Source organism: Balaenoptera acutorostrata, chromosome 13, assembly GCF_949987535.1.
Source record: "Balaenoptera acutorostrata chromosome 13, mBalAcu1.1, whole genome shotgun sequence".
Taxonomy (NCBI): domain Eukaryota; kingdom Metazoa; phylum Chordata; class Mammalia; order Artiodactyla; family Balaenopteridae; genus Balaenoptera; species Balaenoptera acutorostrata.
In genome coordinates this window covers 55,580,837-55,594,875 of record NC_080076.1, presented here as the reverse complement: position 1 = coordinate 55,594,875, position 14,039 = coordinate 55,580,837, and the positions used below count along the sequence as shown (strand labels likewise).

General features: G+C 46.4%; 1 protein-coding gene across 1 annotated transcript; it reads right to left on the bottom strand.

Annotated features, from left to right (window-relative positions):
* Positions 1-121: 121 nt before the first annotated feature.
* On the bottom strand, positions 122-11,837 carry TYMS (thymidylate synthetase). Its single transcript, XM_057527235.1, has 7 exons — positions 11,531-11,837; positions 9,636-9,709; positions 7,077-7,251; positions 4,737-4,838; positions 3,827-4,002; positions 2,982-3,053; positions 122-653 (listed from the first exon to the last, which is right to left on the bottom strand). Exons 1-7 carry the CDS (start codon positions 11,739-11,741, stop codon positions 516-518), a joined length of 948 nt encoding a protein of 315 aa, XP_057383218.1. The 5' UTR covers positions 11,742-11,837; the 3' UTR covers positions 122-515.
* Between the last annotated feature and the right edge of the window lie 2,202 nt (positions 11,838-14,039).

Genomic DNA, 14,039 nt, shown 5'->3' with positions numbered 1-14,039 from the left:
CATAGGTATGTTTGTTTAGGAGGGTTCAGTTAAATCTGTTTTAGGCAGGAACTGAGCAGATAAATGGCAACATGGAATTAAAAAAAAAAAAAACATGAATGCAGAACATTACAGCAAGATATAAAACAAATATAACTTTAGGCATTATCACAACTGATGGTGTTATCCAGCTTGCTCCAATTTGGGGTAATAGTTATACATAATTCTTGAAATTCACTGACCATTTTCATAAAAACATTATGAAGTTTGAATTAAGAGTATATAAATTTTCTCTTTCCTGTCTTTATTCACAATCTCTACATTTACATACATCCTCAGTGAGTTACCCTAACTCCAGGTCTTTTATTACTAAGAGAACCAGCACAGTTCTATTTGCCAGTGGCAACATCCTTAAAAGTTAATGAATAATAACTGATAGGTCACCAACAGGTTTTGACCTAGTTCTTTCTCCTTTAGAGCAAAATGAACTTTCACCTAGGTGTAAATATCCTTCAAACAACTCCTTCAAAAGCACTCTAAACAGCCATTTCCATTTTAATAGTCGGGTGAGGATTGTAGCCTTCAATCTGAAAGTCTTCAGCCTTGAAGTCATCAATTTTCTCAACTTTTCGAAGGATTCTGAGCTTGGGGAAAGGCCTTGGTTCTCGCTGAAGCTAAAAACAACATAAGGCCATTATTTTGCCAGATCCATACAACCTGCTTTAATTTTGCTCCCTGTGTCCCTTCATGAAACAAATAACAGTATTTTACCAATAAAGTATCAATATTATTTTGCAGGGGTGGAATACTACAGATACCTTGTCCCTGGTTATTCAATGCTGCTGACCAATTCTCTCACCCATGTGGAGAGTGAAGGGTGTTCGGTAGAATCACATGGTGTCAGGAGCCTTGGTGGCTCACCAGGTTTAAGTCCTTATAATCGACTGCTCTTGGTAAATTTGTTAAAGACAGGGCCTAGTCTTTAATAAAAAGTAGCTACAGAATGGTTACTTGAGTCCCTTGAACCCTAGCCCAACTGTCCCTGGCAGAAAGGGCAAGGAAGATGACACGTGTTGACAACTAACAGAAAGGGATGCAAGCCAGGACTCCTGGGATGAACAGACAGCAGCAATGAGGACATAGACACAGGTCACGACCTCATAGTATTCCGTCCAGTATGACTGGAGCAGACTGCCAGAGAGGAGCATCTGGATGAGCCCTGGGTCACCCTCTAATCACAGCAGCCAAGCTCCTCAAAGACTTGCCAAACCCAGACCTAATCCAGAAGGGGCTAAAGGTTTTTGGTTTGAATTTTTTTCCTTGTGGTTCATTAAGCACACTCATATTTTTATTGCCATTTTAAATCATCCTTTGTTGGAAATACATAACACATGACACCATAAAACGCCTAGAAGAGAACATAGGTAAAATATTCTGACATAAATTGTATCAATGTTTTCTTAGGTCAGTCTCCCAAAGCAATGGAAATAAAAACAAAAATAAACAAATGGGACCTAAACTATAACTACAAGCTTTTGCATAGCAAAGGAAACCATAAACAAAACCAAAAGACAACCTATAGAATGGGAGAAAATATCTGCAAACAATGCAACAAACAATGGCTTATTTTCCAAAATATCCAAACAGCTCATACAACTCAACAACAAAAAAAAACCCAATCGTAAAATGGGCGGAAGACCTAAAGAGACATTTCTCCACAGAAGAAACACAGATAGCCAATAGGCACATGAAAAGATGCTCAACATCGCTGATTATTACAGAAATGCAAATCGAAACTACAATGAAGTACTACCTCACACCAGTTAGAATGGCCATCATTAAAATGTCTACAAATAACAAATGCTGCAGAGGGTATAGAGAACAGGGAAACCTCCTACACTGTTGGTGGGAATGTAAGTTGGTGCAGCCACTGTGGAAAATATGGAGGTTGCTCAGAAAATGGAAAATAATATTACCATATAATCCAGCAATCCCACTCCTGGGCATATATCCAGACAAAACTGTAATTCAAGGATACATGCACCTCTATGTTCATAGCAGCACTATTCACAATAGCCAAGACATGGAAACAAACTAAATGTCCATGGACAGATGAATGGATAAAGAAGATGTGGTACATATATACAATGGAATACTACTCAGCCATAAAAAAGAATGAAATAATGCCACTTGCAGCAACATGGATGCAACTGGAGATTATCATACTAAGTGAAGTCAGAAAGGGAAAGACAAATACCATGAGATATCACTCATATGTGAAATCTAAAATATGACAGAAATGAACCTATCTATGAAACACGAACATAGAGAATAGACTGGTGGTTGCCAAGGTGGGGAAGGTGTGGGAGTTCAGGATTAGCAGATGCAAACTAGTATATATAAATGGATAAACAAGGTCCTACTGTATAGTATACAGAGAACTATATTCAATATCCTGTGAAACCATAATGGAAAACAATATGAAAAAAGAATGTATATACATGTATAACTGAGTCTGCTGTACAACAGTAATTAATACAACACTGTAAATCAACTATACTTCAATTAAAAAAACAACAACAAAAAACATCCAAAAAACAAATCCTTTGTTGGCTGCTGTAACTTATGGAAGTGAACACAGACTTTTGAAAGTTCAGACCTAAGTACTGTATGTTAGCATAAAGCTAAGGGAAAATATTTGCATTTAAACACTCTTCCAAGTTAAAAGAATGAATTAAATGCCACCTCTGGGAAGGTCCTAAACCTTCTGGTCCAAAGATGGCTCCTCCTCTCTGGTACTGGTACTTAATACCTCACAGCACGTGTCATGTAAAGTGTCTGTGTCCCTGCCTGCCCACCACCACCCGCAAACCTGGAAGCAGGTCCTCTAAGCTCTGTCAAAGCACCGAGGAGAACACCTATTACAGGAGGGATGTTTTCCATATCGACCTTTTATCAAGAGAAGGTACCAAACCCCAAAGTGTGACAGATACATTTCTTACCTGAATTTTCAGTGGCTCAATGTGATTCAGGTAAATGTGTGCATCTCCCAAAGTGTGTACAAAGTCACCTGGCTAAACCCCATGGGAGAAAGCAGAACAGTAAATGCTTTAGTTTGAATTCCTTTAAAACACATCATGTAAAAACACACAATACAGAGTATGCAGACATCCCAAAGCTTTTCACAAGGAATTTAACCAGTGTCAGTTTTGAGAAAAGTTGATTCATCAAAGTTATAATAAATAACCTATACGATCCCATTAGTTTATACAGAGCAAAAGGACGGGAAAGCTCTGAGGAGGTTACAGAGTAAGCCAGTTACTTCCTCATTTACATCTATCACATTTAAAGACTAATCGGAGACGAAATTCTCTGCAATTAGTTCTTCCATGTTACAGGATCTAAGAGCTCAGTGCTTGGGACTTCCCTGGTGGCACAGTGGTTAAGAATCTGCCTGCCAGTGCAGGGGACACAGGTTTGAGCCCTGGTCTGGGAAGATCCCACATGCTGCGAAGCAACTAAGCCCGTGTGCCACAACTACTGAGCCTGCACTCTAGAGCCCGCGAGCCACAACTACTGACCCCACCCACCACAACTACTGAAGCCCGTGCGCCTAGAGCCCGCGCTCCACAAAAGGGAAGCCACCGCAATGAGAAGCCTGTGCACCGCAACAAAGAGTAGCCCCCACTCGCTGCAACTAGAGAAAGCCCGCGCGCAGCAATGAAGACCCAATGCAGCCAAAAATAAATAGATATAAATAAATTAATTAATTTTTTAAAAAATCATTAAAAATAAGAGCTCAGTGCTTTAGGCTGGCAACAGCCGTTCCTCCCCGAGAGGAGCCCACCTTCAGGCCCGTGATGTGTGCGATCATGTAGGTGAGCAGGGCGTAGCTGGCGATGTTGAAGGGCACACCCAGGCCCATGTCTCCTGACCTCTGGAACAGCTGGCAGGACAGCTCACCGTTCACCACGTAGAACTGGCAAAGGGCGTGGCACGGGGGTAGGGCCATGAGGGGGAGATCTGAGGAGCCGGCAGAGGAAAGTCAGGAGGGGCAGTGGTTTTAAAGAACACAGCTCTAGGAAAAGTGAAACAGAACCAACTCATACAGCGGAGATGGTGAGAATAGAGCCATTGGGCCAGCGACACCCACGACCCTCACAGACCGTTCCAACCCCAGGGATGGCATAAGGCCGACGACAGAGACCTGTCCATCAACGTGAGACTTCTGTGGATGCACGCTGACAACTGAAGTCATGCTCTCCCATCCGAGCTGAAATGAATTACTTGTGCTACCACCATGGCACCAAACCACAAGTATAGGAGGAATGAATTCATTTGCAGGGGCCACAGAATATTGGCCACTCAGGCACACCCTCCCATATTCAAAATCTCTATCATATATGCAAATATTCCACTCTGGGTATTTAGTACACCTTGGCAGACTTTAGTTTTACAATGTAATTGTTTAAAATGTTCATAATAGTGAGGGGGAGGTGACCTGAAATTCCATCTGCCCCAATTTAAAATGTTAAAATTTTCATGTGTATTTTTATAGGCAATTTAAAGCCCATAAAATACAAATTTCATCTGGGCCCAACCTCACCCTCTGAAGGTGAAAATGGGACCACGTGTGACATGGCCAGGGTCACAGGGGCAGCCGGGCAGCCTGAAGCAGTTCCCAGGACCGCCTCCCGCCTGCTGCCTCTGCAGGAGGCACAGTTAAGACATGGCAGGGTGACTGGGATGCAATCAACCTTTTGGATTCCAAGCACACAGGATGATTCTTCTGTCGTCAGGGTTGCTTTTGATTGTGTCAATCACTTTTTGCAGTTGATCTACTCCTTGATCTGAATAATCTGCAGAATTGGCAAAAAGAGAGAACACCTCACACGTGAATCACAGCATCCCATGAGAGGGTCTCAGAGGTCATCAACCACACTGTCCTCCCACGGCCTCCCCTGGCCCACGGTTACACGATAGCCAATGAACAATACAAATGTCTCATATTTCGTCGGGTTATATTGAGTCTTGGCTCCTAGGTCTGTCCTCTGGAACCACAACAATGACTATTTCTTACCTACTTAAGAGTCCTTTAAATACTTGGCCGTAGTGCCCCTCCTCCCCCTTCTCCTATCGCTAACCTTCTTCAGCCTCAACAATCTGTTTCTTCCAGTGGTCCCCACAGGACATAGTCTCTATACCATCAACCAATCTTGTCATGCTCCACTGCCAGGCACAGGGCTGGATCTTCACTAATTTACCCTACCATACACGGTCCAACTAACAGAGGACGAGAATTCCTTTTTGTCATCTAGACACTATCCTTCCAACACTCCCACCTAAAATTACAATTTAACAGCCAAATACCTACTGACTGTAAGTATCAGGAAACCTCTAATTATTATTATACCACCTTATACTTTTGTCCCATTTCTGGTCTCTGGACTTTAAGTCCCTGCCTCCTTCTGAAATGAACTGGAAGCCGAGATGTGCAGAGCTTCACAGCCCTCTGGTTAAACTTCCACTTATTGGAGTCAGACTATGCTCAAGTCCAGTAGTTCTAAATTTGGGGAAGAAAGTCCTGTCACCATCACAGTTCCAGAAAAGTAATATCAAGTTTTAAAAAAAGATGAACTGTGAAGGAACAGTTCTGTATCTTGATTGTGGTGGTGGTTACATAAATCTACAGGTGCTAAAATTGCACACAAATTTATAAAGCTGGAGAAATCTGGTAAGTGCTGTGGGTTTTACAAATGTTAATTTATGCGAGAGGTTACACTTTTTTGGGGCAATTTCCTGTGAACCTATAACTATTTCAGGGTAAAAATTAAAAACAAAACAAAACAAAAACTCTTGTACTGAAATCCAACAGCTAAGCGTTCATACAACTCTAAACTAAGGCCATAATTTCATCAGGTCCCTCAAAGAAGAATAAATAATTGAACACGAGGCAGGATTTAAGGCACAATTAAGCCAGGGGTGCAGCCTCACATCCTGAGGATGTCCTAGGACGGAAGCTACATTCTAACAACAGAAAAGACCATTCACCTGCAGAGAAATTGTTTGGCCCACAGAGCATTTTTTTTGGTGTGTGGCAAAATTTATATAACATTAAGTTGACCATTTTAACCATTTTAAAGTGTGCAGTCAGTGGCGTTAAGTACATTCCCAATGTTGTGCAACCATCACCACTATCCATTCTAGATCTTCTTCATTTTCCGAAACTGAAATTCTGTACCCATTAAACAACTCCCCATCCACTTTTGGTCTCTGTGAATTTGCCTATTTCAGGTTGGCATGGCATTTTGAACTTACCGAAGTCGTCAACATTCCAAAGACTTAGGCTTTTATTGAAGAACCCGACGACATCAGGCCCAAATCCCTCCAGCTGGCTAGAGCTGAGGTGTGACTGTCCCCTTTAGATGGCACATGCTTTCCAGGTAACTGGTTTTTGCCCAGCCAGCAAACTGTTACTTCCTGTGTGTATGCACATGTGTGGCGTGTGCACACGCGCACACCGAGGTAGGCATTTGCTTTTGCAACCCCTGAACTAGGGATGGGGGGACAGGAAGGGTCAAAGGACCTGGACTGGATTCTGTGACACTCAGCAAGTGGAGCCACCAAGTGACAGAGGAGGGTGGGTGTCCAGGGGTGAGATGTTTCACCTTCCTCCATCCCACCACGACGGGGAGGAAAGGGTGACCAGAGACCGGTCCCCAGCACCACTACAGTGTGCTGGGCAGCTCAGTCTTTAAAAGGGGAGATCAAGGCCGCCACAGGGCAATCCCTGGGACTCTTGTCCCCCAGATGAACTTCCAACCCTACGCCCAACACAGTGACCAACCACCAACCGGGTCACTATCTGCTGATGAACAAGGTATGGAAGGTGCTAAGGCCCAGCAAGTGCTAACCACCCTGCTGTGATCTGATCTGATCCTCCACCTGAATCTGAAGCAGCCCCTCACAAGGTCCAAGTTATACATCCACTTCCCCATCACTGGCTTCCTATCCCCCAGGCTTCACTTGCAACAATGGAACAAACTCAGGCTGTGAGAGGCACTTAGGAAATCTGAGGCCCCACTCCGTCTCCTCACCTGAATCCATATCTTTGTATTCGGCCCCAAAATGCCTCCACTGAAAGCCATAAACTGGGCCTAAATCCCCTTCTGCTCTGGTGGAGAATCCCAGGCTGTCCAAGAAGTCTCGGGACCCATTGGCATCCCAGATTTTCACTCCCTTGGAAGACAGCTCCTTAGCGTTTGTGGATCCCTGGAAGAGATGGGAGAGCAGCATCCAGTGAATTCTGTGCCATCAGAGTCGATCCCCCAAAAGCCTCCCCACTGTGGGCCTGTGCTGACAGGCAGGGGACAGCACCTGACACATCCCATCATTAAGCAGGTTGGTCCCAGTCCAAACTTTCTGAGGGCCCCCAGGATGGTCCAATCCTTCTTTGCAATCACGATCTCAAATCTTTTTTCCTATTCCCCTCAACTAAAATTCGAAACACCTCCAAGTCCTTTAATTACTTCCATCTCATCTAACAGTTTTGTGTTTCTTAACTAAATGTGTTCTGTGTCTAAGTGTGATGCCCCAGGATGAATCTAATGCCTCATGTGCAATCTGTTTGGTGTATCTTAGACCTGGTATATCGGATATTTCCACAGATTGGCCTAATCAGTCTTAGCTTTTCTGGCAAATATGTCAGTCATACATCTTACAAGTGCCAATATCAAGTCATGTTTACCCCCAACCTATACGTGCAAAGTTAAGGTGTGGGTTTTGGGGGGGGTTTTTTTTTTGGTGCCAAGTACAAGCTTTATGTTCCTCTTATATAGATTGTATCTCATTAGATTTGGCCCATGTCATCCTAACCTGTATCCTGATGGTGCATCCAGGTCAAGGACAGACCCCACTGGCCTCTGGGTATGATACGCTGTAAGGTTCCAAGCAAGGCTATGAGGCCACACACGCCTGGGCCCCATGCCTGCCCTCTCCTCCTTTCTCTGACCAGCTTCCTGACCCCTCTAGCCTCACCATCTGCACCCAAAAAAGAGCACAGCAGTAATAACCACCACCCATATTACTGTGAGGAGTAGAAAATACAAGCAAAACGCTTGGCACTCAACCCAATATTAACTATTGCACAGACCATACGTCTCCATATTGCCCAAAGATCCCAGCTGAAGTGCAGGTACACTCTGACCCCTGTATTTTTTTTTTTTTTGCGCCACGCAGCACGTGGAACTTCCTCGACCAGGGGTCGAACCTGTGCCCCCTGCAGTGGAAGCATGGAGTCTTAACCACTGGACCACCAGGTAAGTCCCTAATTCCTGTGTTTTTGAGTCACCCATGGAGTGATGATCAGAGGTGAGTCTGATGTGTTCCTGACAAAGATTTATTAGAATCCTGCACTCAAGCTTTAAGATAAAACAAGCGAATACATTTTGTTTCTGAGCATCTCAGTTCCTCCTTTTCTGTCACTGAGTTTGTACTAATTTTTTTTCACTTCCAACAACTCATTTCTCGACCTTTCGCATGTGGCTTCAAAAGTCTCCCTTCCCATCCATTCAGATTGGGTTCTAGCTGCTTTACAAACGTCCTCTTCTGAGATATGCACTGATGTGTTCGGAAGTAGAAGCTCACTGTCTGTTGAGATAGGCCAATGCAGAAGAAAATACCCCAAGAATACAGAACTAAGGGAGACTGGATTGAATCCAAATCTAAACCTTTTCTAAAAGGTGTTAAGAGGTCTTGGGCCTGCTTTGGCCCAAGACAATACAAGCCACATAAGTGCCCTGTAGAAGGGATTCCAACCTCTAGCCCAGCCCAGAACAGAGCCCATTTCCTCAGGTACCCTGTGACCAGCGTTGGCCGGAGTATCACGGGTCTGAACCAGGAGATGGAGCGAGGGGAGGCCCAGGTGTGGCTGCTGCCCATCATCATGGCACTCTAGCTTGTTACTCGAGAGACCCTTCCAGCTTATCCCAACACGAGAGCACAGTTGGGATCTATATTCAGTGATCATTCCATGTTGAGTGCCTACTGTGTGGCAGGCTGTGTCTCAGGGGATGCAACAGCGGACAAGAGAAATTCTCTGCCCTCGTGGAGCTTCTAATACTTTTCTAAATTTTTAAAAAATTTTAATTTATTTTTAAATATATTTTCATTTTAAAAATTTTATTTATTTGATTGTCTGCCTTCCCCCTTGAAGGGGGTAAAGGGAGAGGGCAGACCTTATACATAAGATATTTCTCTGTAGAGAAAACAAAGGAGGGGTGGGGAGGTAATCACAGTTTTAGATCCGAGGCAGGGAAAGCTCACCGAGCAGAGACTGGAGGGTGAGGGAGCGAGTCATGCTACACGGAGCAGAAGGTTCCAGGGAGCAGGACCAGCGGGTGCCCAGGCCCTAGGTGGGAATGTCCCGGCGTCCGCGAAGATCGGAAAGGAGGCCAGGATGGGAGGAGCAGGGTGAGCGGGACTCTGGCTGAGGCCAGAGCTGAGACACGATGGTAAGGACCTTGGCTCCTACTGAGTGAAATGGGAGCCACTAAGGGCTTTCGGCCGAGGAGTGACACGATATGACTTTTAAAAGGATCCTGCTGATACTGTACTGAGAACAGATTATTGATTTCCAATAGCAGCAACTTCTTTACCTTGATAAACCACAGCAACTCCTCCAAAACACCCTTCCAGAAAACACGTTTGGTTGTCAGCAGAGGAAATTCATCTGGAAAACAAAGTTTATCGTATAATTTCAAGATGGGAAAACAGAACATGCCATCCAATTTTCTCTGTAAAAGCAAACTGCTCCAGGACATAAGGCCCTGGAGTGACCACAGAGCAGCTGGAAAACCGCAACCTCTGCCACGTGGGCACCCCCGGATCAGAGTGGAGCTCCCAAGGCTGCAGCCCCAAGTCAGTGACACAATTCAGACCGAGACCACCCTCCTGTGCCCCTTGACCACCAGACACAGGAATTCCACACAGTGATTTGGGGCAGGGAACAGGCAGGGATGCCCGTGTGCACAGGGAAAGAGCTACCACCCACTACCTGGTTAGCGTGAACCCTTCATCACAGAGGTGTGAAGACAACACATAGAATGTGATCTAGGACAAAGCCTGAAGGCTCCTATTCCATGATTATCCTGTCAGGGATAACTTGCTCAAGACCAGGGGATAGTAGATACGGCCCTGGCCCAAACTGAATAGTTTCTAGATATTCGCAAAGAAAATTAACCTCTATTTTTTTAAGTGTAATAAAAATAGTTAACTGTTTAAACACTTTATATGCATGATCCTATTTGATCCTCAAAACAACCCTCCTTGAGGCTCCATTATGACCTCCCTTTTTACAGACACCAGGAGGTAATACGTAAGTTTGCGTCAAACAATAGAGAAAACTGTAAAAGCTTCTCTCTAAATTTGGTACCTATTCAGTCGACATTATCACTTGTACAGGTGATACTCATGTAACAAGAACAGATTCTTCAAGCACCTGCTTCCCTCCATTTTGAGGATGATTTCCTCCATTTTGAGCACATGGGGACGCTGAAGATGGGAGAAGTTAAACCACTTGCCAAAGGTCTAAGCAGAGGGGCGGGAGTAGAAGCGAGGTCTGGGGCTCCCCGGAGGCCACTGCGCTGGAGCTGCAGGAAGGTGGATCCCTCCGCTCAGACAAAACTCCCTAAGCCGTCCGAGCCACATCGGCCACTGCAGCCCCGTATTTTCCAGTCTCTCCAATGGGTGCGCGGAGGAGGGTTTCTCCCCCGACCTGGGTCGATCTGCTTCACCAACAGTTGGTCTCCCCCCTCACAACCGCCCTCCACACCTGTTTCAACTTTCGTCCGGTGCCGACCCCCATCTCGCCCCTCTGTCCCCTGAAAGCCCGACCCTAACAACCGCCTAAGACACACTTCTTCCCAGGAGCCACCCTGTTTTAAAGACAAAGACAAATAAATATGAACTCCTACTCGGACTCTCGCGTTCCTGTTTCAAGGTTTAAGAGGAAAGCTGGTTCGCGGGACCAGATGGCAAAACTGTCGTGAACCACAAGTTCCCGCCCCTGCTTTTCAGCTCTCTCCTCCCAACGCGGCCCCGCCCACGTCAAATTCGCTCCAATTTTTAAAAACTTTGCAAAGCCGAACAGCAGACGCGGAGGGAAGAGGAGGGGCAGAAAAGGGGCCCTCCAGCGAAGGCCCCGGTCAAGCCCGAGCAGATCCTCTCCCACCCTCTAATCTGGGGCAAACGCTGCAGGATCGCGCCCGCTTTGGGGAGACAGCATAACTGGGTGATTAAGAGCCAGAGGACCCGGTTTTACCTCCCAGCTCTTTCCCTCCAGTCCGTGTGACCCTACGCAAGTCATCTCTCTAATCCGAGCCTCAGTTTCGGCGTCTGCAAAGTGGGGCCAAGGCCGCTTCCCCTCCTCGCGGGGTTGAGGTTAACTAAACGCCGACCACGGGGCCCGGCCTGTCCGGAACGCTCTCCCCACCGCAGCTCCGCTCGCACCGGGCGCGCCCGCCCTCCCGCCCCCGTGGCGCGTCCGCCTTACCTCTCAGGCTGTAGCGCGCCTGCATGCCAAACACCGACAGGGTGCCGGTGCCCGTGCGGTCATCCTTCCGAAAGCCGCAGCGGAGGATGTGCTCGATCTGCCCCAAGTACTGCAGCTCCCCGTGCGGCGGCGGCGGCCGCGACTCGGCGCCCTGCTCCTGCGCGGCGGGCGGCGACGTCAGGTGCGGCAGCTCGGAGCCGGCGGCGGGCATAGCGCGGCAACGGGCGCGGCAGCTGGAACAGGACTGCAGCTGGCGAGGCGGCCCAACGCTTTCAACGGTCCTCTTTTCCCGCCACCGCTCCTGAGACTCCGCCTCTTCCGGTGACGTTTCGGTGACGTAGGCCCCGCCCCGAGCCCTCGGGGCCCCGCCCCGCGCGTCCCAGGGGCGCGTTGGGCCGCCAGCTGCGACCGCGATTGCTTTCCCGAATCGCGTAACCTTTATGGAATTTTAAAAGTCAAGAACCTTTGGCCTAGAAGGAAATCCTAAAGCTGTATCTTGGTGCGTTGCCTGAGACAGGCCGCTCTCGTTGGAAAGATTCGGGGTCGACCGCGCCTTTCGGTGATCAAGGGGACCCTGAAACAATTTACACGTGTTCGTGCAATCGAAAAACAAACAAAACTCTGTTATTTGAGGTGTTTCCTACAACTGAGGGGGGCTGCTGCAAGTGATTTGCATTTCCATTTTCCCCCATCCTCACTCAAGGCCGGCAGCTGGAGCAAATAGAATAAAGCAGCTTTTTTACTTGATTAATAACAGCCAGCCGTTTTCAGTTTTGAATACCAAATTTTTCAGTTTTAGTGAAACGTTTATAATATAAACACTGGTGGGTAGAAAATATTTGATAATGAGTTTAAAAGGTACTAATACATGTACATGCAACAGCAGTCTTTTGAATCACCTGTTTATTGAGCACATAGTAGATGCTCAATAAATTTCTTGATGTCGCTGCGTCTAGGGTTACCAAGAAGGAGATGTGGGCTCACTCTGAAACATACTAAACACTATTTCTTTCCATTCAATAAAGTCGATGGTTTTTCTTTTTTCTCCCCCCTCCCCCCCATCTCAACTTTATTGTCTGTGCGAGATTCTGGAATCTTTCTGCTAAAGGGCACTTCTCAAACTCAAGGTTAAAATTTTTGTAACAGGAAATTCTGGGAGGAGATCAATATCTTTCACCTGCAGCTCTGCCTAATCTGCTCGGCAAAAACAATGTTACATTTGTGTTTTCTTTTGGGTGGAATGTTCTTGCTGTTTGGTGGTATGAGTGCTCACAAAGGGTAAACTGAAATGCACTGGATAGCAGATGTTTTAGATATATTTAATCTATTAAACATATCTAATCCGTCACCTGCTAGGCTGGCCTTTCCCAGGTCAACTAGATTCATCCTTTCCCTCCCCCAGCACCTTCCTCATCCCACCCTCCACGCCCACACCAGTGTAATAATAGTATTAAAAAGTCACCTGTATCTGCTTTGGGGATGATGGCCGTCCTGTGTTGCGCTGTACTGCTTGGATGGGGTGGACGTGGTGGCTGTCTCCAGACGCGGCGGGCATTTTTTCTGATGGTCATTTGGGCAGAGACTGTTCTGTGGGAAACCTGAACTCAGAAAACAGGCTTTAGACAGGCATGGGGACTCACGTTGTCTGCCTTAGCTCGAGAGCGCCCCTGGGTGTGAGAAGCTAAAATGCGGTGTGGAGGTGCAGTCTTCGCTGCGAGAGATCGTCCCGCACATTAATTACCGCAGGGCTGTAGGTGCCTGCGCAAAGCCAACTACATGCAGATAGATACTCCCCCAACCCCAAGCCGAGCAAAAGTGTCTCCACACATTCCCAACGATGTGCCTGGTCCCAGGCTGAAAATCTCCCGGATTACCTAGTTGCAGTTACTCTCTGTGTTTATTTCCCTTTTGTTATTTTGAGCTGAGTTTAATTGTTCCAATAGAATGTCACTTGTACCACAGGGTGAATCTTGGGACACAAGTGTAGACTCCCCCGCCTGCGTGGAGACTCCTCTTCCATTGTAGTACTTGGAGGACCCTGGTTTGATGATAATGGAGAGAGAACGGTTTCCTTCCCGGTTGCTGCTCCATAAACGAACGATCCTCTCAGACAAGGGTATTATTCATTCATTCATTCATCCAACAGCGTTTACATCATAGTGCCTACCACGAGTCACCAAGGAGCAGGATAGACAAGGTCACTCTCACAGAACTGACACTCTAGCCTAGAGGAGCAATTCGTAAGTCTGAGAACAAGACATCTGCAGAGAGCGACAAGTGCTATGATGATTACATAACCGGGTTCAGAGAGACCACTTTAGATCCCACCATCAGGTGAGGCCTCCCTGAGGAGGTCACATCTGAGCTGAGACCTAAATAGTGAGAGGAAACCAGCAGGGGATGATCTGGGGAAAGAGCATTCTAACCTCGAATGCATTATACCAGCAGCTTTCACAGCACTCACATCTGTTAAAACGCAAAATAAGGATGATATTGATGCTGAATCCTA

Bases quoted from the DNA above. Each gene is read 5' to 3' on its own strand.
- TYMS (XM_057527235.1), bottom strand. From the start codon at position 11,741: ATGCCCGCCGCCGGCTCCGAGCTGCCGCACCTGACGTCGCCGCCCGCC. The intron at 9,710-11,530 runs GTAAGGCGGACG...TTTGTTTTCCAG, and splicing joins GGCGCGCTACAGCCTGAGAG to ATGAATTTCCTCTGCTGACA. The intron at 654-2,981 runs GTAAGAAATGTA...TGTTGTTTTTAG, and splicing joins TTGAGCCACTGAAAATTCAG to CTTCAGCGAGAACCAAGGCC.